This window comes from Diceros bicornis, chromosome 4 (assembly GCF_020826845.1).
Source record: "Diceros bicornis minor isolate mBicDic1 chromosome 4, mDicBic1.mat.cur, whole genome shotgun sequence".
Lineage (NCBI taxonomy): Eukaryota > Metazoa > Chordata > Mammalia > Perissodactyla > Rhinocerotidae > Diceros > Diceros bicornis.
Window position 1 is genome coordinate 68,548,856 of NC_080743.1, and position 26,629 is coordinate 68,575,484.

General features: G+C 36.3%; 1 protein-coding gene across 1 annotated transcript in view; it reads left to right on the forward strand.

The window, feature by feature from the left end:
- Nucleotides 1–26,629, forward strand: part of ATF6 (activating transcription factor 6) — a gene marked incomplete at its 5' end in the record, with an annotated part of 211,042 nt that overhangs the window by 152,134 nt on the left and 32,279 nt on the right. The window contains one exon of the mRNA XM_058536922.1: nt 6,182–6,266. Coding sequence (XP_058392905.1) covers nt 6,182–6,266 — 85 coding nt within the window. The remainder of the gene's footprint in view (nt 1–6,181; nt 6,267–26,629) is intronic.

The following is a 26,629-nucleotide window of genomic DNA, read 5'->3' on the forward strand; positions in this document are numbered from 1 at the left end:
TATAACTATTAGGTTGAACCTTCTGAAATTATTTATATTTGACCCACAAAAATGACAGTTTTCTGTGGTTCAACCTTATACATTTTTGTCTGAATGAAAGGGGATATCAAGGTCCCTTGGGCAGGTTTGGGGGCTTCCTACAGAGTTTGATATGAGAACCACATCTTAAAGCAAAACTTGAGTTTGCACTTACGAGGATGTCTAGCTAATTTTTCCTCTGGTGATCTCGCCTACATTATCAGGTTTGAATTAAGTGCAAAAATTTTCCTCTTGTCAAAATGTAAACCTTGGCTTACTCTTGGGCCATCTGTTGAGCGCTAATAGTTTTGATTTATTCTTCCTCTGGCTGCCATGCATACTAATGGTACAGATGCAAGCTTTACATTTCCTTTTATTGGTCTGTGGTTTTACTGCATACATTAGGGGCACAAATACCGCATTCATATTACCTATTTATGTTAACTATTCTAGCTTTGAGATGAGTAATGTACTTTGCTTATGTTTTTACTGTGATGGGAAGCCCTACATCATAGACATTTTAATAGACTTTTTAAATGATTACATTCTACTTAATTTTACTACCTCTATTTTTTTGCAATTTTTATTTTCAGGATATGTCACTGTGTGTGTCTGTGTATTTTAATGATTTCAAATTTCCTAATTGCCTTTGCTTTTTACTTGCTTTAATGAATAGACACGTTTGGTTTCTGATCAACAATTAGTATAACTACTAGAAAAGAATATTAGTTTTTTAGTTCAGAATGTTGTAATTTAGATAAGTTTGAAAGGCCTACTTGTAACTGCTGCTTTGGCCCTCTTATGTTTACAGTTTGATATGTTCTTCAGTTTGTTTGGTAGCTTGAAAGATACTTGGTAAGGTAAATAAGGTAGAGTGATGATAGAAAACAAAAGCTCTCTAGGATAGGAACATAGGTTAGAGAAAATTCAATACAAAGCTATTTTTGAAATGAGGATAGATGCTATTTTTATTTTTAATCTGGGTTTAAATAGTTTTCTATATTGGAAAACAAACTCTATCTCAGTAATCTAGTGAATATGGACCAAATATAAAACGTTACGAAGCCATTATTGTTAATATGCAAGGGCCTGATATGTACATCTTTTTGACTGATAGAGATACATGTTGATCCAAGTGAAAGCTGTTCAGTGTCACAAGTGCAGCCTGTTGCAGTCTGTGTTTCCCTCATCCATAAGGGACATCAGTAGATATTAAATACATTCCTTTCTATCAAAGATAAAGGCTCCAACCTGAGTCAGTTTCCTAATACAGGAGAAGCTGTGTTACCTGGTACAACAGAAACTAGTGGATGATCTGTTAATTAATAAAATTGCTTAAATCGAATGGATAAAGAAGATGTGGTATATATACACAATGGAATACTACTCAGCCATAAGAAACGATGAAATCCAGCCATTTGTGACAACATGGGTGGACGTTGAGGGTATAATGCAAAGTGAAATAAGTCAGAGGGAGAAGGTCAAATACCGTATGATTTCCTTCATTAAGTAGTAGATAATAACAACAATAAACAAACACATAGAGACAGAGATTGGATTGGTGGTTACCAGAGGGGAAGGGGGGAGGGAGGAGGGTGAAAGGGATAATTTGGTACATGTGTGTGGTGATGGGTTGTAATTAGTATTTTGGTGGTGAACATGATATAATCTATGCAGAAATAGAAGTATAATGATGTACACCTGAAATTTTTACAATGTTATAAACCAATGTTACTGCAATAAACAAAAAATTTTTTTAAAAAATTGCTTAAAGCAAGGGATCATTAAAATTATATGTACCTTTATTTTATTTCATTATATAAATGTGCATTCATTTGACACATTTTGGTGTAGGGCCAACACCTTTTCTTTGAGTCCGGATCCACTAGAGTTCCATGTTGCCTTTCCCGCATAAACTGTACTCACAATGCATCAACCGTAACTTCCAGTATCAGTTACAGTTACTTTAAATTAGAATAAAAATTTAAAGATAGTTGTTAAGCAATGTGAATGCAGACTGTTATGATTTTTTTCCCGTCTTTTATGGTTGTCTTGCAATGAGAGAAATTTTTTTTAACCAATTCACTTTTATTAAATCTTGCTCTCTTTCTTTTCACACTGTATTTTATCAGTTTAATATTTTATTAGATTACACAGTTACACTAACAAATACAATTAGCAGAAGTAGTTTTGGAAAAAACACAGCTAGTCATGAATGTTCAGTTTGCAATGGGCATAGGTAAGTTTTAGAGGAAGAGAGGGAAGGGTTGTTTAATCTAGTAAGTCAGTTTAAGTTGAGATCCGTTACTACTCTACACAGATGTGTAGAATCAACATTTCACAACACTTAGTCGGACCTTAATTTTATTGTGAATTACCTTAGTCGGACCTTAATTTTATTGTGAATTACCATCATAACCTTCAGCTGAGTAAAATGTAGTCCTGTTCTTTTGATAAGTTAGTCTCCAGTGCTTTAGCTCTCTTAAAAAGAGGAGAAACAGATAACTTTGGATGCTGTGTTATGCACTAATATTTTGTCTTTTTCTAATAAAATACTTGGAAGAGGGAATTGGGAGAATTGTATGAAAATAGCATATTTTCTCATGCACGATATTGCATAACATTGGAAAGCTGATGCTTTATTCTCACGGTGAAATGTTTTGGTGTTTTCCCACCAGTGTTTCTCTAACTTCTTCTGGGAATAAGAGAACAAAGCTTTGATTATAGTGTTTGTCCATATAGTTTCCTCCCTGAAGATATCCCGTGGTGTCTCAGTCCTATAAAGTCCTTTAAGGAGTCCATTTGAAGACATCTTAAAATTAGTGACATGGTTTGGAATGACAGTGCCAAAATATATCACATTTATATTGTGATATAATATATCACAACATAATTTGTGGCAACATCCTTTTTCTACTTTTCCTTTTTATTTTTAAATAGCTTTACTTTGTTGCAGTTGGATTATCTTAACTGACGTAACAGGACGGAAAGAGTTTCGTTCAGATTCGTCAAATTGTACCTCTACTGTTCCAGGATTGAATTTCTGCTATAAGTTCTTTATAAATTAGTAAAATGGGGGGAAAGTACATCAAGAAAGCTAAATAATAAATATGGTGTTTTTATGCTGTTAAAAAAGAGTAAAGCTGTCTCTGATTACTTTAACCCTTATTGAGATTCCTCTTGACCAAATACCTTTAGTACTGTTTCACAAATTTATAATATAACTAGTAATTAGGTTTAGGTTTAGCTATGAGTGACAGAAAATCCAAAATAATAGTGGCTTAGACAAATTAGAATTTTGTTTCTCTCTCATGTGTAAGTTCCAGAGATCTTCTGGGAGCTCCTTGATCAGGATCCATAGCTCTGGCTTGTTATTTCATAATCCTCAGATTGCAGCTTCCATCTCATGGTCCAAGATGACTACTCCAGCTCTAGCAGTCATATCTGCCTTCTAGCTAGCAGAAAGGAGAACAAGGGAGGAGGAGGATTGCCTTCCATCACCACCACCTTGAAGAAGCTGCATGCAGGCACCGTTTCTCCTTTCAGCCCATTGACCAGAACTTGAATATATGGCCTCATTTGGTTGCAAAGGAGGCTAGGGAATAAAGTCTTTATTCTGGGTTTCTTTGTGCCCAACTAAATATGGAAGGTTCTATTTCCATTCTAGTTCCTATGGAAAGCAGAGCAGATATTGGGCACAAGTGGCTGTTTCTGCCACAATTAAACATTGCCACAATTAAACAGCATTGTTTCCCCAACAAAATTAAAAACCTGAATTTATATTCTATGAAAGAAAATATTCTGTGTAGCACGGAGCTGAATACATAGCAGGTCACTATGCTCAGTAAATGTTTTTATGAATGGTAAGAAGTCAATAAATATTTGTTGATTGAGTAAGTAAAGCTCCTTTATTTCTGACGATGTCACTAGTAGAATTAATGATGTGCTAAAAAAAGGAGCGAGATGAACACAGTTGGAGAGAAAAAACTGATTCAAGATTCATTGTTGTGCTAAGGAACATTTAATTTGAGGAAGTGAAAGTAAATGTTAAATGAAGCAACTACGTACACTGTCGCAGGCGTGTGTGTGTGTGTGTGTGTGTGTGTGTATAAATTACTTTGTAACATAAGATAAGCATTATTAAAGTTTGTAGTATAGTGGCTTTGATTCCCTGCAATTCTGATGTTTAGGCCTCTTGGTAAATAAGCACTTTAAATTATAGGTTTTTTCCCCTAAGTTTGCAAACTTTTGATAATTAGAGGTAAGGCAGGTTGACTGTAATAAATTTTTATGCATTCAAGATGTGATTCTTCTTTTTCATAAATAATAATGTGTCTTTTGGCTTTCTGCTACAAAAATAACTTCTTTGTTTAAAATTTAATGAAGAGAGAAAGTAGGGAACATAATGTTTAGGGAAATCATATTTAAAAACGTTTAGTATAGCAACTAGATTTTAGCAGGAAACTCAGATTTAAGTTGGAGACTGACCTTAACCCATGACCAGTGGGATCTAAGTGTGTTTATTTTTACAATAGCCTTAATTTGGGGCTTGCAAGTTTGTTGGTTTGTTTTCTCATTCAATTTTGGGGACGCTAAAGCAGTATTTTAATTATAGGAATTAAGCTATTTATAATTTTCATAGCATGAAGATCAGCAAATTTTGTTTTTTCTTGGTTATAATATGTTATCTTACTCTTGGAAATGTGTGATCTTTGTGTCTAACAATGCACTTTAAAAAAAAACTCCTGTGCTGCAATGCTGGAATTCTAACAGAACAACCTCATCATCTTTTCCCTGCTTTTTAAAAAACAAGTTCTCACAGAAATGTTGCCTTGAATTAGACAAAGCACAAGCGGTTACTGGAAATGTTTTCTAAACAGTTCTGTTCATGTACATCAATTTCAATTTGTTCTTCACGTTTAGATTTTTTCTTAGCTTTACTGATAATTGTATTTCATAGTCACATTGATTTTGAACTAAGTTGCTTTGAATTTTTATCACTCTCAGCTGTGTCAAATCCTACTTTTGATGCTTCCTTTCATGTAGCAGGTTTGTTGACTGAATTTTGAAACGAAGGGACAAGAAAAGAAAGCAAAAGGAGTTACCTTAGGTTCAGCTTTATCTCAGTTGAACCATGCTCCCTTAAATGGAAACACTAATGTACGTTTTTTTCTTTTTACTGTGACAATTCCTATGCTTTTGCTAGGAAGAAAAGGAGTTACTGAAAACAGCAGTAAATATCACAGTCATAAGTCATTTATAATCAGCTTTGGAATACCTACAGATGTACATACCTTTTCCAGAACACTTGTACCTCCCCCATTTTTGAAGCCAAACTCCTCTTGGCTCATTCTTCTTTTTAGTGTTTGTGTGGTTGGAAACCAGAAACCTCAGATGCCTTGGATCACTTATAGATCATCACAAGTTGGCAATATTATATTAAGAACTATATAATTGAACTAGACATGCATTTATAATCTTTTAAAACTCTTTCACTAAACTGTGTGCTTTTTAAGGACAAGAACTATACATCTTCTTTAGTATGTACCTGTTACTCACAAACAAAGTCCAATGCTGTGACTGCCCCAGAGGGAGAAGAGGAGGCTAAATAGGCAAGGCTCCAGGCCCTGGCCCTGCTTCAATGAGAATCTCTTTTATATATCAGTAGTTTGGGATCAGAATTTTTTGGGGGAAAAAAACATTCCTCTTCTTTAAAAAAAAGTTTGAAAAGACTCTATTGGATAGATAACTTCAGTATCTTGTGACATTGTCGAGCCTAGCTCCCTCTTTTTACAGGACTGGAAACAGACCCAGATCATACAGCTATCCAGTGGCAGAACTAGAATTAGAATCCCTCTGTTCTGACTGCTTGACTGATACTCTTTGTAGTATACTGCAGCATATATGTTAGCAGAACCTAGGAGTATTCCAAGAATACTACATAGTGCCTGGTAATGATAGACACTCAGTAAATGTTTATTGCATTATGAATGAATGAACCATAAGATGATTTGTAGTTAATTACCCCTAGGCCAAGTTCAAATAAAAACTGTCATTTTTTGTGATCCCAATGAAATGTTGGCATCTTAGAAACCCTGAGTTTGTTCTGTTATAGGACTAAGCCAATTACTATAAATAACAGATTGTTCTTTGTTAATCTTAGGATCACCTGCTGTTACCAGCTACCACTCATAACAAGACCACACGACCAAAGATGTCAATTGTATTACCTGCAATAAATATAAACGGTAAGTTGAAATTTTATTTATGAATGACATGATATTGCTTTGTTGCACCAAAATTCTCTGGATTAACTAAAAGACATTTGAAATGTTCAGTTGGTCAGGCATATATCCATACATTAATTTTGAAACATTTTTCCACTGTTTTCACAAAATATGACTTTTAAATATCTATACTTGGGGCCGGCCCCATGGTGTAGCGGTTAAGTGCGTGTGCTCCGCTGCTGGCGGCGGGTTCGGATCCTGGGCATGCACAGACGCACTGCTCGTCAGGCCATGCTGTGGTGGCGTCCCACATAAAGTAGAGGAAGATGGGCATGGATGTTAGCCCAGGGCCAGTCTTCCTCAGCAAAAAGAGGAGGATTGGCATGGATGTTAGCTCAGGGCTGATCTTCCTCACAAAAAAAAAACCAAACAAAAAAATAAATAAATATCTATACTTTTTTAAAAAATTACTGTTTTAAAAATTAAAAGATTTAATTTGAAGTTACATGTAAAATTACTACATTTTTAAAAGAAAAAATTCATTTTCTTTTATTTACAAAATTGGAACAGTTAGCATCTTGACTGCTCTATAGATTTGTTGTCTGGGGCCTTTCTGGTTATACATGCAGTATAAGAAGTCCCTGCTGTGTTCTAAGAGTGAAGTTGTAAGGTAAGTTTTTGGAACTCAACGCCATTGACTGTATTGCATAAATGGTGGTATGATTCCCAGACCAAACTTCAGAAGCCTATTTATATTTAATCTGTAATACTGAATCTATCCATACTGATGAATTTGATATTGATAGTATTACTATTGCATTTTGTTCTCCTACTAGTGCTGGGTATTAAGTAAAATACAAATAATACTATAATACTTGGAGACTATCCAAAGATGTCAAGGCATAGTGTACTTGCTTATAGCCTAGAAGGAAAAATAAGATAAGCACAGAAATCACTGTACTCCAAAGAAAAAGTCCCATAACGAATATACAAAGTACTAAAGAAATTTAGTAAAGGAGAGATTACTTCCAGCTGGGCTCTTCATGGAAAAGAGAAATATCTTACTCCCAAAGCCAGCCGTGTGTTGTAAATGAGCTCAGTGTATATTGTTGACTAATTGCTTTCTTTGACACATCATATTGGGCTCTAATGAAACTAGGAGGATTGGCCATCCTTTTCAAGTCCATTTATCTGGTGTAATAGAACTGCCGGTAAATTTTCTGTCTAGTAGTAGAAACTTCGTAGTTTATAAGTAAGACGAAAATGAAAAGCCCCTTGAACTAACCTGCAGTTGAACGGGTCCACATTCTGATTGCTGATCATAATTAAACCACCAAATACAATTATAAAACAAAACACTGGAATTCCAGATAAATTCCAATAAAATTTAGTCTTGGAGAAAAAGTATTACATATTCATTGTACCTTTTAAGACCATAGAGGTCTATAGAATTTCAATGAGCTGTATATAGACAACTTATTAGACATGCTTAGGAGGCAACTTTATAGACATAAAATATTTTGTTTTTGTTGTTAAAGCATAAAAGAATTATGTTAGTCTTAAAAAGACATTTAGAACCAATCAAAAAGAAAAAACTATAACATTGAGAAGAACTTCTCTTTCTTCAGTAAAGGCGTACCTCTGAAACTTCATAGTGCAATCAACTACTACTTCAAGAAGGACAGTATATTCCAAAGAGTACTATATTACACTCCAAAAAATATATTTAGGAAATATCATTTATTCTTATTCCATAGATACCTACGTTTCTCTGCTTGAACCATAATAGATTTAATTTCTGGTCAGCTTATGCTCAGAAAGGCAATTGTCTAGGCTTCAACAAGGCGGAATTCACTTAATTTTGTTGTTCTGATACTGGGTTCTTATGCAAGAAAATGCCTGGTGTTATTTTATAACAGTGAGCTATCCATTTATATTAAGCCAAAAACAATAAGATGCTATTCGACTCTATCTTGGCCAGGGGACCAATTTTTGGAAATGAGCCTTTCGTGGATTTAAAAAATATAATCCTTAGAGGACCATTTCCTTTTTATTCTGGTTTGGATTTCTTTGTACATAAGTTTTGTTTTTTTCCTTTTTAGGATATAGTAAACTATTAGAAAAGTTAAAATTTAAATTCAAGAAATATTGATTGAGTATATTTCATGTGTCAAGTACTGTGCTACATCCTCAGCCTCTTTTCTGAACAGTCCTTTCACCTTGTCAAATAGAGCCTGATTTTTCTTCCCTACCTCATGTACCTCTGAGCCTGCAGGTGGGGTGGGTAGTATCCTTGCTCCCCACTGCAACTTCCAAATTAGCTCTCCTTCAGTCTCCCTAACATCTTTCAAGTATATAACATCAGTCTTTACTCCTCTTACCCTTCTTTGTTGCTGTCTTCTACCCCACCTTCACTGATGACTCTCCACCACTGCTTTTGTCCTCTCTTTATAACTTCTACATCCACGTAGAGGATTCATCCAGCACTCAGGCCTCTTTTGATCCAGTCATCTGTTCTGCGTCACCTCAGCCTCCCATTTACATGGTCATACTCTAGAGCTCATCATCATCAATAATGGCACTCCCTTTGAAATCTCTTCAAGCTTCCCACTTTTACTTACTCTCTTACTGTAATACCCACACTCCAGCTACTTTCTGACCTCACAAGTCTCCAGTCCTCTGACCCTACCACTTTTTCTGCATCTATCACATCCTTAATGGCCATACACTTCTTCTTACCTGGCCGAGATTTCATGTCCCATACTATCACCACTCTCTCGCAAACCCCGCTTACTCTCTGGCTCCTGTTTTCTTAGGTCCCACTTGTCTGTAAAAATCCAACTATCCTCTTTATGCCTGCTTTCAAGCAGCTGAAAGTTGCTAGAAAATATCATCCAGACAAGACAAGTAGATTCACTTCAAATTTATGACCATTAATTCCAAAGGGGCATTCAATCCTGCCGGTCATTGCTAGTAAATTCACTTGCCTTCTCTCTGAAACAAGAATGTCTCACCTTCTCTTCTCAAATCTCCACCATCCCCTCTCCCCACCCCCTCAGCTGATGAACTCACCAAATGCTACATTGAGAAAATAGATGTAATCATACGAGAGCTACCTCATCTTTCCACTACCAACAGCCCAGCTGCATCTCCACCCACAAACTCTGCCTTCCCTCTTGTTGCACTGGAAGAAAAGTCTCTTCTCTTGGGTTCTAAATCTCAACTTTGCTACTTATTAGATATGTATTGTTGGGCAAGTTAATAAACTTTCTGTACCTCAACTTCTTTGTCTGTAAAAGAAGATATTACTAATACTTTCCTCTTAGAGTTGGTGTGAGAATTAAATGAGTAAAAATGCTTTAATTAGTGTTTAGCTATTTTCAGGTTAGACGCTATGTTACCACCTTTGTCATTTGTTGTCATTGTCGTCATCATCACCATCATCTAAGGTGACTCTTTCCTTTTGGACCCTGCATCCCAGCTCCTCTCACAGTATCAAAGACTTGGCTCCTGCGTTTATACCTTTTCTGTCCTGCATGATCAGTTTCGTCTCTACTGGATCATTCTCGTCAACATACAAAATGTCTTAATATTACCTTTGGTGTAGGAAGACTCTTTTAACTCCATGTCCTGTTTCTCTGCTACCCTTCGTAACAAAACTCTTGAAAGAGTTACTTGTACTCATTGCTCCTATTTGCTCATCTCCCATTTCTCTCCCTGCTCATTCGTATCTAGTTTTTGCCCCTCACTCTACCGAAATGCTCTTACAAAAGGGTCACCAGTGACCAATATCTTGCCAAAGCCAAAGGTCATGTCTCCGTTCTAATCTTACCTGACCTCTTAACAGTATTTGACATGGTTGACTATTCTCTCTTTTTTTCAGCTCTCTAATTTTTATTTTTAAAAGTTTCAATTCTACAGAAAAGTTGAAGGTTGAGTACAGTAAATATTTGGAGACCGTTTACCTAGATTTCACCAATTGTTAACATTTTTCCACATTTGCTTCATGTTTATCTATTTACATTCATATGTGTTTTTTCCTGAACCATTTGAGAGTAAGTTGCAGACATTCTGACAATTTATCCCTAAATATTTGAATATGCATCTCCTGAGAAAGGGATATTCTCCTACATAAGCACAATAAAGTGTCCACACTGAAAAAAGAAATGTTTAACATTGATACAATACAGTTTAATATATAGTCCATATTCAGATTTCTACATTTGCCCCCAAAATATTCTTTATAGCTTTTGGGGGGGAGGGATTCAGAATCCAGTCAAAGATCATACATTACATCTGCTTGTCACACCTCTTTAGTCTCCTTTCATCTAGAGCAGCTCCCCTGCCCTTTCTTTTTTTAAATTGTCTTTCATGACAAGTACATTTTTTTAGAAATCAGATTTATTGAGGCATAATGTGCATACAATAAAAATCACCAATTTTATGGGTACAATTTAATGAGTTTTGACAAATGTAAACAGTTGTGAAACCATCACTTCAATCATGATGTGAACATTCTTATTGCTTCAGAAACCTTCCTTGTGTCCCTTTGCAGTCAGTACCTTCAAAGTACATTTTTGACATTCTCTCTTTTTTTGAAATGCTTTATTTTGTAGGCTTTTGTGAAACCATGGCTTGTCTAGTTTTCCTCTTGTATCTCCTTCTCCGTCAGCTTAGCCAGCTTCTCCTCCTCTGTGAGGACAGGAACCTTATTTATTATGTTTGCCACTTAGAACCATATCCCCAGCACCCAGAACAATGCCTGGCCTAGGAAACATGGCAAGATGAAGCACTTGCCTCTCTGTTAGTTCATGTAATGCTCAGCTGCCAGCTAAATGTTATCTTCATTTTATAGATGAAGACATTAAAGCTCAAGAAAGTAATTTGTACCACTTATGCAACCCTACATAACAGAGAGCCAGGATTTAAATTCATTGTATAAAATATGTTCTGATTAATTATTATATTGTTATTTCAGTATTAAAGACAGATGTGCAAATATTGAAAATATTTGGGACTCTAGAATTTAAGATAAACTTTTATACCACTTTATTCTTATGGTATAAGGTTATGCACATTCGTTGAAAGCAGTATAATACAATGTAATGTAATGTTTTGAATTTGATAGACACGTTTGTTGAATGATACAATAAGTAAGGTAAATGTTATTTGGTCATTACTTTGTGGTCACTTGAAAGATTTTACTATTTTAATTCTTTATATGATTAAAAACAACTGGCAAGCACAATTTAGTTTAATCTTTTCAAATGTAAAATAATTGAAATGTGTACTAGGTCACCTTTCTACCACATTAGTTGAGATTTGTAATTCACAATAAAAAGTGAATTGAAATTATCAACCTCCTTTTCAACAATTGTTCTACAAAGGAAAACACATGCAAAAAATCAACCTATAGAACTCTCCTAGTTCCAGAGATAAATTTCTTTGGCTTATTAGGCATATGAATTTGGCAAGCTGTACTGTAATTATATCATTTATAATCTGAAGAGTGTAAGTTACATAGGCACAGGAATTTGGGCACCTGTTTATTGAAAGAGCAGAGATGTTGTGAGGACATTTCTAATATCAAAGTTTCTCATCCTGAGCAATCTAAAGATTTGAGAAAGTTGAATAAAATATGTTGTCTGCCATTTCTGAGTTCAAAAGTTACATGTAACTTGGAAAGAAAAATGAGTTGTGGGTTTGATCTCTCTCTCTCTGACTTAAGTGGAGCCTGTAGAATTTTGGAGAAGGTGGTAGAGGACATAAAGTCAAATTTTATTGGGCAACTGGTTTATGTAGTACCTTGGATAGGGATATTTGGAAAGAGGAATTTGATTTTCCAATTTTAGCAAAGTAAATTAGATTCCCAGGTCAATGTCTGGTCCTAAACTATAATGTATAATGATTCTACTTTGTGGTTTTGAGCTGTGGAGAAAGTCTATACAAGAAATAGCTAAAGAGAGTAGGATGTGGGTGTGAAATTAATGCCATTTAGAAAATACTAGTCACATCGTTCTGTGTTCTCCATGCCAATTTAATTTTTGTAATTTATTGTTTTCCATTTTTCATTCTCTTTATTATTTAATTTCCTTTGTCTCATAAGGGAGTTGAAACAGGTTAGTGAAGCTGCAAGAAAGTCTTTCTTTGTCTGAGGAAATCTTCACACCAAAGATTATTGAAGTAAAATAAAATGCTAGGTGCGCTTACCGGTGGCGTAGTGGTTAAGTTCACACGCTCCACTTTGGCGGCCTGGGGTTCGCAGGTTCGGATCGCGGGCGCGCACCGCTGCACTGCTTGTCAAGCCATGCTGTGGCAGCGTCCCATATAAAGTAGAGGAAGATGGGCATGGATGTTAGCCCAGGGCCAATCTTCCTCAGCAAAAAGAGGAGGATTGGCATCGGATGTTAGCTCAGGGCTAATCTTCCTCACACACACACAAAAAAACCTTATTAAAAACTGATTGCAAATGGTTGGTAGAGCAGTGGATAATGAATTAAAAACTATTGCTATTTTTAAAAAAGAATTCTGGAAGTTCTCCTTATACTGTAAGTCAACATTTCCTGCTTTTAAATTATTTCCATTTATGTTGTGATAAAACTGCTCATTTCCTTTCTTTCACACTTAATAAATAATTCAACAAAATAGAACATAGAAGAGTTTTTTTTTAATGGTAGCTACTTTGTAGACATCTATCATCAGGGAATGAACACAGCCATTAGCAGATACATTCCATAATTTGGCCAGTGCTTTCACTGATTTGGTTTTACTGTTCTCCTTCCCTCTGTCTGCCATGTACCTAGCTTAGTGTGGTACAAGAGTAATAAAAATAAAACTGTAACTCTAATTCTACCCTGTCATTATTAAAGGCCCAAGTAGGTGAACAAATGATTATGAGGCTAAACTACAATTATATTTCATCTCAAAGTAATTTCCATGTAAAGAAAATCAAGAAGAACATACTAGCAATGAAACACCTTTTTAGTTGGAGAGGATATAACAGAATGGCAGGAAGCAAACCAACCAAATAAATGGGTTGGTTTTAATGAGAAGAGTATGTTGATACAACTGCTTTTGATGATCACAGTTTCATAAAAGGGCTATCCCACAGAAAATATGTTTGGAAACTGTCCTGTTTGAGACATGTTCTACTCAAGCAGGCTGGTTGCCCAGGAGAGTTGTGCCTGAAAGTCATGCCTTTTACTCTTATAAATTGATTTCTCCTTAAAGATCTGCCCATTATCTATTTTTTTAAAAATGTATTTACAACCTTGCATTTTCATTGCAGTTCATTCCATTTCAATGTTATATAATCACATCCAGACAGTTGAGTGAATGGAGTCTTCTTCGAAACCATGTTTTAATTTTAAAAAAATGCGTAATCAAATAGGTCTCTGACTTTTGACTCACTACTAAAACCAGTAGTAAAATTCCCACGCTGAGAATTTCTTCTGAGAAAAGTCACACTGTTCACCTAGAAAAAAAAGAGTTTCTTTCTCTCAAAATATATACACAGATCTGTTAATTGTGTATAACTGGCAAGTAAAATGATGAGTGTTCACATTTACTAACTATGATAAGCAATACCTTCGTAAAGACCTAAGTTTACATTTTGAGTGCCTGAATTGAGTTGGCAGTTTTCTAGTAAGAATGCAGTCACCTAAGAGAGGCAGAGTATGACTCAAATTGTCTTTAGAATTTGGGTAAAATTTTGCTCAATTCCTTAGATCCCTTTTTAGCTCACAGCCCGCGTTGATGCTAAGTTACCACCTAGGCCTCGACCAACAGTGATAATTTAGATCAGTTCTAAACCAGAAACAACATGCTAACTAATTTTTTTAAAGAGGGATCAATTAGGTACTAGGTAGTTATAAATCCCAGTATCTACGGTATAGGATTGAACATTAGAAAAATATGATAGATGATAGAATCTTGGTGACTAATATCAATTGGTACCCTGGAAGATAAAACTAGAACTGGACTGTAAAAGAAACTTAGGCTATAAGGATAAGGAAAGGATAAGATAATTAAGTATATAAGGATTGCATTCAGCTACAAGTAACAGCAAACCTAACTAAGCATTTGCTTAAATAAATTCGATTTATTTTTTCTTGTATATTAAGAATTTCACAGCAATGAACCAGTCCATTTGCTGGTGTTGAGTCAACAGTTTAAGGATGCTAGGACTAAAGTTACTGCAATTCTCTTGGTCTTTCCCAGATGATCTCAAAGTGGCTGCTGCAGCTCTAGCCATCTTATCTGTATTTCAGACAGAAAAAAGGAGGAAGGCATGGCATCTATCAGGAAAGCAAATATTTTTCAGAAATTTCTAGCAGACTTTTGCTTATGTCTCATTGGACATAAACTGTGTCACATGCTTATGCCTAGCTTCAAGGGAGGCTCAGAAATGTAATGTTTAACTACACACACCTTGATCTGAAAAAAGTGTGGCCTTCTCTTAGTATGAGAATAATGTATATTGAATGGACAAATTAGCAGTAGCTGCTTGCTGCAGCACTTCATCTGCCAAGTTGGGATTGAGCAAGGTATCTGGGAGGAGACAGTACAGAAAGGATTCATGTCGAAGAGAGATGAGAAATAAGTGTTTACTGCATGGGATACAGCTATATGATTTAGGTCATTAAGGAGTTAAGGAAGTGACTTTAAGCTATCTAACATAAAAATAACACCATGAAAGCTCTGTTAAGAGACTGTTAATCTGGCTGAGGTCTGTAAATACAAAAAACGTTAGGAGGGAAGATAAACTAGGAGGAAGGGTAGGATAAGTCAAAGCTGCAGAGATGAGGTGGAGGCATTGCAACGATCTTGGGGTGAGGCTGTTAAAGGCCTGGAATGGAGAGAAAGGAAAAATGTCCAAAGAAATTTCAAAAGAAAAATCTGTAGCGCTTGGCAACTGAAGGAGAGAGAAGTAAAAGCTGATTTCATGATTTTGAAATAACTGTCCTATAGATATTTCTTGCCACCCTCATTTCCTCTGGTTGGCTTTCTTTCCCGATTATCTCTTGAAGCCATCGGTATCCATTTTTAACTCCTCCCAAACCATTAGGTTATCCCCACTTAGCATAGCCTCTTCTGAACCCTCTTCTACAAAGTAAATCTGAAAATAGATTTTTTAACTGGAAAAAACAGGATTAATGGTAGATCTGCCTTTATGTACTTGGAATACTTATCACTTTGTTGAGAATGATTATTGCTTTGATGATTTACTGGCAACTGCACAGGTAATTTTTTTCCATGAGTAGTTTGTCTTTTTTGTATTTGATTTACTATTAAGCTGTTTAATCTATAGGAACTTTCACGAGACCCCAGAGGTTTAGATTAGATCAGCTTACACTGCATCTTCTAGGATATTAGTACTTCCGTGACCCAAAAGGGCCAGCTGCCGAGTGCACTGTACCTACTGACCTTAGACTCCCATTCACTTTCAGTGAGATCACTTTCACTCCTTCTCCCTTGTGGCAAAAATCTGTTTCTGCTCAAACAGATGGTTTAGCTTTCAAGTAATGAAAACTAGAGATCAGCATCTATTTAAGCCAACAAAATTGGTTTCAGCCTCCTATTAACGCTCCAAAATATGAATTATTTCTTTATTTTACACATATTAAGCTCCTCAGAATGGATTTATCTTTGTACTGGAAAATCAAGAACCTTGTAGTGTGTTAGAAGATTGAGCCATTGCACATAATCTCAAATTTCTGTTTTTCAGAAGAACTGCTTAACAAGCACAGATTCAACTCCTCTGTGTATTCTCTTTTGCAGTGATACCAACTGGAAACACCAGGGATCATAACGTTTTCTGAAGTGTTCCATAGTTCTTTCAGCACTTGCGTGATAATTTCTTTGTTATTTAAGACATCTGCAGGCTGAGGACAGGGTGATTGGCCAGCATCATCTCGGAGATATACATCAAAGACATTGTAATTTTTGTTCATATTGGGAAATACCCTTCCTCTTGGGCTTTTACAAGTAAAAGGTAGAGAGTCCTAAGAAATCTATATTTCATTTTCCTGAATCTAGAATCTTGAAATTGAAAATATGGATTAGAGAGAACTTTTCCTTTGGGGATCCTGAGTACATCAGGCAAGAGTTGCCTTTGGACTCAACCAAATATCCACAGAGATATTTTCCTCCAGATTTATTACAGATTTTACAGAGACAAATGCATGCCTTAAACATAAGATTGAGATTAAATAATGAGACAAATGTGAACTGTAAAATAGTTTGTTGTTAGGAGCAGAGTTGTTAGAAAGGCCATATAATTAACCTCCCTGAATCTCTTTGTTTTCATTCTACTTACTATATAGAACACAGCCTTGTGGGAAATGTGTTCTACTTGGCATCACTACAGTATAGATTAGGACAAAGAAAGACTCATTAATATTCATGTGTTTGAGCCATAAAATATCAGGGTTAAAAAGGCTTTAGTACAAAGTCATCCATGCTAACTTCCTTCCAGTGTTTGGATTCTCTTCTACAACATTTTGCTCAGTGACCAACCAGTTTAGATACAGTCACCTCCAGGGATGAAGACTCCCTGCTTTAAATAGCTCTGGCAATTTGTAAATTGTTCCTTTTCTGGCTCTTCCTTACTTTACCACATAAATCCGCAGGAACACATATAGTCTTTCTTCCATGCGACAGACCTTTAGCTATTTGTATACTGTATACCCTCTAAGTCTTCATATACTAAGGCCTTCTAGTTTTCAGAAGCTATTCCTCTTGTGGCCTAAGTTCAAGGTGCCTCAATTCTGGTCATTCTCTTCTGAATGGGCTCTGGTTTTTCTCCCTTTCTTAAAGAGGGCTGTGAATGCTGAGCTTAATGGAGTATCTCCAAATTCTGTACAGTGTGTATTTCTATTGTGAAACCAGTGTTTTTTTCCAGTTACATCATACATTACACTTTCTAGTCCATAACTCTTTTTCACGTATATTATTACCAAGCCGTGTCTCCTTCATTTTACTTGCTGATTTTGATTTTTGGACTGAAGTTTAGGACTGATTTTATCCTGATGGGACATCTTTTTGATCAGAGTTCCTTACTCAACAAACTTTCAGGGAAGGCTTTCCTAAGCCCATAAAAATAGGTTAGGTGTCCCTCCCCCACCTTACCTGCCCCAAATACTCTGAACTCCCTTATTTTTGTACCATTCATCTCATTTGTAATCAGTAGTTTATTATCTGACTTCCCTGCTAAGCTGTAAGCTCCTTAAGGTTAGGGACCCTGTTTGTTTAATATTTTTTGTTACGTCCTAGTACCTTATAAAAATAAGTGCCTAACACACAGTAGGTGCTCAAAAAAATATTTGTTGAATTCAATTAAATGTATAAAGCATCTGTGCAAGCCAGGCACTATCCTTTGTATCCAAGAAAAAAATGTAATTAATTAAATAAATACACACACACACACACACACACACACACAGTGATATTTGAACTGAATCTTGAAGAATAAGTAGGATTAGCCAAGTGGATGAGACATTCTAGGCAGAAGGAGCATTATAAATAGGGATATCAGAGAAAGAAAAACACTTAGCCCATTTGGAGGATTAAAGTACATAGGTACTGAGGTGTAGAGGAAGCTAGAGAGGCAAGCAGAAGCCAGTTTATGAAGGCCTTGTATGACATGGTACAGAGTTCTGATTTTATCCTGTGAGTAACAGGAGCTACTAGAAGATTTTGAGCAGAGGAGAGGCGCAAATAGAATCATGTTTCAAATACTTCCCTGACAGCAGTATAAAGGATAGATTAGAGGAGATGATGCTTTTACAGGGATAAGAGTTAGGAAGTTATTATAATCATTTAGGCAAGAATTGATGGGTATTTCATATAAGAAAGGATTTTATATATATATATATTTCTATAACCTGCGTATATTATATATGTTATATATATAACCTATATAACAAGTTATGCATAACCCCAACAAGCATAACCCCAAAACCTAGCAGTTTGAGAAAACAAATATTGATTATCTCACATAGTTTCTCAGGGTCAGGAATCTGGGAGCAGCTTAGCAGGGTGATTCTGGCTCCAGGTCTCTTGTGAGGTTGCAGTCAAGCAGTTGTTGGAGCTGAAGGTTTGATTGGGATTGAAGGAGCTGCTCCCAAGCTCGCTCACTGTTGGTAGGTGGCTTCGGCATCTCACCATGTGGGCCTCTCCCTGGGGCTTCCCCCAAAGCAACTGATCCATGAAAGCAAGAAAGTGAGCGAGTGAGAGAGCTCCCAAGACAGAAGCCAGTCTTTTACACCTAATCACAGAAGTGACATACTGTCACTTCTGCCACATGCCCTTGGTTACATAGACTGACCCTGATACATTGTAGGAGAGGACTGCACAAGGCTGTGAATACCAGGAGATAGGGATCATCTTCAAGGCTGTTTACCAAGCTGGCTTTTCACAGTGTATAAAGAGTAAGTCTAGAAGTTGAGAATATTTTGATGGTTTATGGAGATAAGAGGACAGAATACTTCACATAGAAACTATCTTATTGGTCATTCTTCCCAGCTTCCTACTACCGAGAGCAGGTAAAGGCAGCATTTGCTTGACTGAAAGGTGAGATAAAGACCCCATTGCAAATTTAAATAATGGTTACTTTGCAGTCATTGCTTATATACTATAAGATATGATAATCTTGTTTCATATTTGTTTTTATAGTGTAATATAATTGCAGTTCAGATTTATAAATAAGGAGTGCATAACACTATGCTAAGTAATGTACAGATTTCAAAAGAACTCTGAGATGTGATTCATGCCTTCAAAGAGCTAATAATCTTACTGGGAGGCAGACTTAGGGACAGTCTAGCATAACAGCCTCCTGATACAGGTAAGAAAACAGGTTGGGGGAGGCAAATGGTTGATCCAACCCAGCTGCTAATGGAGCTGTGAGCAGAGCCCAGATCTTTAGATCCCCAGGCACAGCACTTTACACATGAAAGGTAATTTGTTTACACCACCAAGGACATTCTTTGAGAATGTAAACCATTTTTATATTTGAAGCAAAATGACTTAGTATTTAATGTGAGGAAAGGCAAGACATAAATTATTTTAGAAGACACTTCTGTCTTCTGTTAGAAGACCAACTCACTCTGTCACCACTTACTGTATGACTTTGAGCTAAATTATAATACATTGGTAAACAGAGAAAATAATTAACACTGCCACATACCTTACAGTGTTTTGAAGCAGGGACCACCCTAATTGACAGTGAGATATTTACATAAATTTTCCCATTTTAAAGTGATAATATCCAGGGTTAAATAAAGTAAGAATTATGGTATAAATTATGAGTGAAAATAGTATGCAAGTATGAGCTACACTGTTAGAATAATGAGAGGGTAGAAATAAATGAAATTAAGCATTTACAAGATTTATTCAGTATATATTACAGTTTAAAATATTTTAGAATTTTGTTTTTTTTCCCCCAAACAAAATGCTTTTTAACCATCCATTGCCTGTATTAATAAATAGTTTAAGTTGCAAATTCAGGTTTAGTTCTCTCTCTTTGAGTACTCACCATGGATATTAAGCATATTTCTGGGTTCTTTAACATATATAATTGCATTTGGTCTTCACAAAGTCTTCATGATATAATTTTATCCCTATTTTATAGCTGAGGTGGCTGAGAATTTAAGAGAACCATAACTGAACTTTCTGAATAGTCCTTTGCAGTCAGTTTTCTGCAGCCCAAGCTCCTAATAGTATTTTCAACCTTTCCCTGAAGTACAGTTTATGACTAAGTGAAGACAGTAGAACTAAGTACCAGTTTATGTTCCCATAATTTCGCAGTAACAGCTACTGGGTTTATGTTCCGATCATCTGTATTTAATATTAAGCACATAATTTGGCATGATGGCCAACAAAAAATGAAGTATTTATATTCATAATAAGATAGATGTGTTCACAAGCTAGTTCCCTGGAATTTCCGTGATAAACCAGAAAGACTTTTTTCACCACTATATTAAAATCTGAAGAAACAAACTGGGAGACTGTAAAGCTCCAGCTTTCTTGGCATCGTAAGTTTACCTAATTAAAGCACTTTTTTAATAAATTCATTCCATCCAAATTTAGCAGACATTGATTTCAAAGTTTGCTTGCTTTTTCCATGGCATTTAAGCATACAAAAGTCTTTTTTTGCGTTTTCTAGTAAGTAAATGTTTAGTCATTTCCCTAAACTATCCTGTCCCAGACCAACAGATCAGTTCTACATTCAAAATAAAACATATCATTTAATAGTAAAAATAAACCGTCTGTCTTCTCACTAATGAATTTACTGTCTACATTTCTGTAGATGTGGCCATGTATTTTCCCAGGAAAACAAGCTTGCACTGAGACTAAGATAGCTAGTAAGTTCCATTAGAAGAACCAGGTTATGAACATGAAAAATCTGCCCCCTACTCTGAGTTTGGCTAATTGTGCTGTTCTCACATATTCTAGCAGATGTACTATCTTGTTGGTGCTGTCTTCTCCCTCTTATCCCAGGGATCCTCATTCAGCATACAGTTAATCAATAACTTTGTTTGTAAGCAGCCAGTTCAATTCCACATTTATTAAGAACCTACTAAAAGCTAGACATTGTTTTAAGAGCTGAGAGATACTATTTAATATGAAAACTATATGTAGTCCTTGCTCCAGATAAACTCACAATATAGTAGAGCATTTTTTTTTAACTTGTAGCTGCTTGTATCAATTAATTTTTTTAATTTTAAGTAACAGAAACTAACTCTGGGTAAATTAAGCAGAATTTCTAGGAGAGCCAGAGAATCAGACTTGAAGGTCCCTTAAATAAAAACAAAGCCCCAAATTACACCACAGAGCTCATCATAGACCATAGCTTGCTCCATTGATATCACTGATTCCAGACTCAGCTTCCAGCACCAGTGCTGTGGCTGGCTCTTGAAACTAGATACTACTGCTTCCAGGGCCACCACCCTCTCAGGAGGGTCTTCATAGCCGTGGCTTCTTTGCAGTCTGGAGATGGTCTATCGCCTAGGTTACACGCCTGCACCCTAGTTACAAGGAAGTCTGGTAAATCAAGTGCCTGGTACTGTACTGGAAAAACCTATAGTTCTCCTTTCCTGTGTCTGTGTCCTTTACTGCTCACACAGAACACTCACAAAACTTCTGGTCATCAAATGTGTGGGATTTTTTCCCCAAACCAAGCAATTCTCTGCAACACCAGCTGGGTGTCCTATAATTTAATTCAATATAATTCAATTCTGACGCTATCTACCTAGAGATAGTATCAGATCCCACATGTTAAGAGCTCAGTCCCACAGACTGCTCCCACTCCACTTTAGATGCCAATCTCAAGTAGTAGGTCCCCAGGTTACCCACAACTTCTGTCCGACTTGGCTACAAATTCGAGGTTCCCATGATCCCCTCCTCAGGTTCGATTAATATGCTAGAGCAGTTCACAGAACTCAGGGAAATATGTACTTACATTTATCAGTTTCTTAAAGCATATGATAAAGGATGCAGATGAACAGCCAGATGTAGAGATACATAGGGCGAGGTCTGGGAAGGTCCCAGGCGCAGGAGCTTCTGTCCCCATGGAAGTGGGGTGCATTACCCTCGTGGTACGTGGATATGTTCACCAACCTGGAAGCTCTCCAGACCTCATACTATGGGGATTTTTATGGAGGCTTCATCACATAGGCATGATTGATCATTAATCCCATTTTCAGCCCCTTTTCGCCTCTCAAGAGAATTGGGGGGTGGTGCTGAAAATTTCAAGCTTCTAATCATGGCTTGGTCTTTCTGGTGAGCACCATCATCCAGGAGCCATCCAGGAGCCCACCCAGGGTGGCCTCATTAAAACAAAAGATGCTCCTGTCACCCAGGAAATTACAAGAGTTTCAGGAGCCCTGCGTCAGGAACTGGGGTCAAAGACCACATGTTAGAACAAAAGATGCTCCTAGTGTTCCTATCATTTAGGAAATTAAAGAGTTTCAGGAGCTCTGTGCCAGGAACCAGGGGCAGAAACCAATATATATTTTCTATTACCTCACAGGTACTTAAACTTATATAGTGGGAGGTAAGCTTTGCTGATAAGAGGGGAGATTTTCTAAACCTAGAAAGATAGTCAGATGCTAAAACGTCTATCAACAGCATTTTGAAAAATCAGAGAAAGTTAAACACAGGAGGAAAGAAGTAGTAAACGACAACCAAGGAGAAATACAGTGAGTTTGGCCTTACTATCACTAAAAGAAGAAAAAAACATCTCTTTTCCTAAATCATTTGATAAAACTCAGTCAGTGGAAGGCTAGGTGATAGCTGATATTCTCAGAAGGTCATAAGGTCCTAAGGACTGTAACCCCCACAGAGGCCCATTTGCTCTCTGCAGGTACAGGAACTATCATCTCTTTGGAAAGGGTTAGCTTCAGCGTAATATCCAAAAAAAACAACAAACCCGAGTTCTCACCCTACTCAGCCCTTAACCAGATGTGTGACTTGTAAGCAAGTAGTTCAGTTTAGTTTACTGTCCTCATCTATAAAATGAGATGGTTGAGGTAGGTGATCTTTGAAGTCCCCTGTGGGCTCTCAAATTCTGTAACTTCTACATGATAGGCTAATGACAATTAATGTTTTTACTTAAATTGATTGTGTGTTTTAGAAGGCCAATATATCATGAGCTTATTTTTTGATGACAGTAAATTTCCTTGAACTCAAAGAATTAAATCTCCACTTCCCACTTAGTTTTTTTGTTTTTGGGTTTTTTTTTTAAAACAATGGTATTTTCCCACACAGTATGGTTTAGGCATTCAAGCTGCAGCAGGGGAAATACTCGTTGAATTTGTCATCATTATTTTTGGCTTCTATCTTTATGAGAGCCTTTTTAGTTTCCTAGTTTCAATGATCTATTTCTCAAATAGATTTTAAACCATAGCATACCTGATTTAACATTTGAGGATTAAATTGCATTTATGATAACGAATTAAAATGTTTTCATGTCTCTTTCAAAAATAGTTTTATATCAATATGAAATACAAGATTCTTCATATTTATTGTAAAGTGGAGAATTTTAGAGACATTCTGTATCCACTAGTCAGCTATTTTCCTGTTTTGATTCAATTGATTCAATGATGGAAATGGTAGCAAATTGAGCATTTAAAATAAAGCGAATCAATTGAACAAATGCTAAACTGTTTTCCACAGCAACTGCACCTTTTACATTCCCACCAGTTGTGTACAAGGCTTCCATTTTCTCCACATTCTTGACACCACTTATTATTGTCTGTCTGTTGATTATAGCCATCGTAGTGGGTATGAAATGGTATGTCAATTGTGGTTTTGATTTGCATTTTACCAATGGCTAATAATGTTGAGCATCTTTTCATATGTTTATTGGCCATTTGTATACCTTCTTTGGAGAACTGTCTCATCAGATCATTTGTCCGTTTTTTAATTTGATTATTTGTCTTTTTATTACTGGGTTGTAAGAGTTCTTTATATATTCTAGATACAAGTTCCATATCAGATATATGATTTACAAATATTTTCACTCATTCTGTGGGTTTATCTCTTCACTTTCTTGAACAAGCCTTATTCTTAACTCTGGTTAAATTTTGGTCTCCTGAACTTTTTGCCAAATTTCCTAAATGTCTCAAGTTGTAAAGTAACCTGAAATTCTTTGAAAGTAGAACTAGACTTTAATTTAAGACTGTAACAGAAAATAGTAATTGTTATAGGAACCAACATTTTTATGGTTGTTTACCATGTGCCAAGCATTGTGTCGAGTGCTTTACAACCCTAAAATATAGATATTCCTGTTATACGGATGAAGAAAAAGAGGCAGGAAGAGGTTATGTGGGTTATAAAAAATCAAAAGGCACTAATAAGTTGGAATGCCAGTGCAGGTTATTTTCTTAACCAATATTCATATTTTGTGTCTTTATATTCCACGATCATGTTTTTAAAAACAATATTATTTTACAGCTTCATTTTTCATCCACTAACAATCCCTAAATTTTTCTCAGGCATGTTGGAGCCTAGTCATTTACTTCTGTGCTTAGATTTTTGCCTCTTTGAAATTGGAATTTCTTAGTTTCTGACCAAATCTTTTCATTAATATAACCTTTTGATTTTTTGACTGTCCCCTCCAAATTGACCCTTTCAAACGAATTCTATTAGTCAAAGTTTTAAAAATATTATAAAGGTAAACTGGCTATTACAAAGTGATTAAATGTATATTTGAGATGTTTTAGATGTCTTTTGGATTAGCTGCTGTTAAGAATTTAACTGATCTACTTCTCCATTAAAATGTATTAGTAGCTCAGTGTATTAGTTATGTATTGCTGTGTAACAAATTACCCCAAAACTTAGTGGCTGAAAACAACATTTATTATTTCCCAGTTTCTATGGGTCAGGAGTCCAGGTGTAGGCTAGCTGGGTGCCTCTGGCTCAAGGTCTTTCATGAGGTTGCATTTAGGCTGTCAGCTGGGGCTGCAGTCTCATTCTGAAGGCTCAGCTTAGGGAGGATCCATGTCCAAAGTTCACTCATGGCTGTTGGTAGGATTCAGTTCCTTGTGATCTATTTGGCTGATATCTGCAGTTTCTCACTGGCTACTGGCCAGAGGCCTCCCTCAGTTCCTTGCCACATGAGCCTGTCTGTAGGAGAGCTCACAACGTGGCATCAGGCTTCTCTCAGAATGAGCAGACAAGCAAGTGCTTAAGATGGAAGCTACAGTCTCTTTATAACCTAATCTCAGAGGTGATATCCCATCACTTTACCACATTCTACTCATTAGAAGCAAATCGTTAAATACAGCCCATACTCAATAGGAGAGAATACCAAGGGTATGAATACCAGGATGTGGGGCTCACTGGGGATGATCTTAGAGGCTGCCTGTCACACTCAGTGAATCTGTTGTACTATCATGGATTACCCAAAAGTCATGGTGTTCCTAGATAAAATATTGACATACGTAATTCCATCATGCAAATAAATAAGATAATTTGATCTTCAGAAGATATGTATTATAAGCAAGTCTCTCCATCCTGATAGATAGATAGATACATAGATAGATACATAGATACATAGATATAATATTTAAAAGCATCTTAATGGTAAATATTCACTATTTATTAATCCATTTTTCTTAGGAGACAGCATTAAAGTTCTGAGACACAATTAGAAGAGAAATTTTTATGTGCAACTTCATTTTTTTTCCTTGACTTAGAAGGATTGACATTATTCAATTTTAGTGATGGAAAACTTTGGCCAGTGTAAAGATGATTTTAATTTAAACATGTTCAACATGCAAAAGAATGTTTTTCTTCCTCTTAAATCATACTATGAACTTCATTTCTAATTTAACAAAATAAGTAGTTCTGAATGGACTTTAATAATTCATTTGTTCAAGAAGGCTTATTGAGTTACTCTCATAACACATTATCAGTTATACCTATAATAAAGTCCACACTCCTAAATTTGGCCTCTATGGCTCAACTGATATCTGTCCATCTCTCCAACTTCATTTCCTTTATCACCACCCCCCCCGTGCTAATTCCACTTCGGTACACAGTCCTTCTTGCTCATCCTCAACCTGACTGCTCATTCGTGCCTCAGGCCTTTCCATTTTTCTGGAAACCTCTTACCCCAGATCATCACGTAGCTCACTCCTTCACTTCATTTACTGCTCTGTTCCAGCATCACTGCCTAAAGGGGTATTCATTCACCACTCTTCATGGTGTAGTAAGGATCATCAAACGCCAAGAACGTGATAAAAATGATGTTGGAGAAAGATTAATCTGCTGACAGTGTACAAGATGACTTGTAGGTAGACAAAAGCTGGATTAGACATGGATGAGCAGAGGCCACAGTTAGGAACTTGCACACTCATTCAGGTGTGAATTGATAACGATCTGACCTGGAAGAAAGCTTAGGACGATGTACTCTTAAGCAAAACACAAGACACTATAGACGATGGCAAGTAATCTACTAAAACCATATTACTTTTTCTTGACCATTTAATTGACCTCATTTTTAAAGGACCCTGTTGAACTCTTTGCATACAGTTTTGTCCATTTTATTGCCTTGACCTTGGAGACTTGTTTGTGAGAAATGCTTCCCTCATGAACACCAGTGTCATGTTGATGAAGGACAGTGGGATCTCCATGGTTACTCTGTGATCATCTCACAGGGGAGATATCTCTCTATGAGCTTAAATGGAAAACATCTGCTATTGGTCTTTCTCTTTACCTATTATAAGGAATGTACAGGGTCAGTCTTCCCTGAACTGGCAGTCTAGTTATCTTTGTATTTTCAGTGAGATTACAAACCACTCTTCCTGCTTGTACACTTGAGTAGAGAAGTCTCATGGATATTTTAGTGTTTGTATCAAGCAAAATGTGGGTGATTTTGG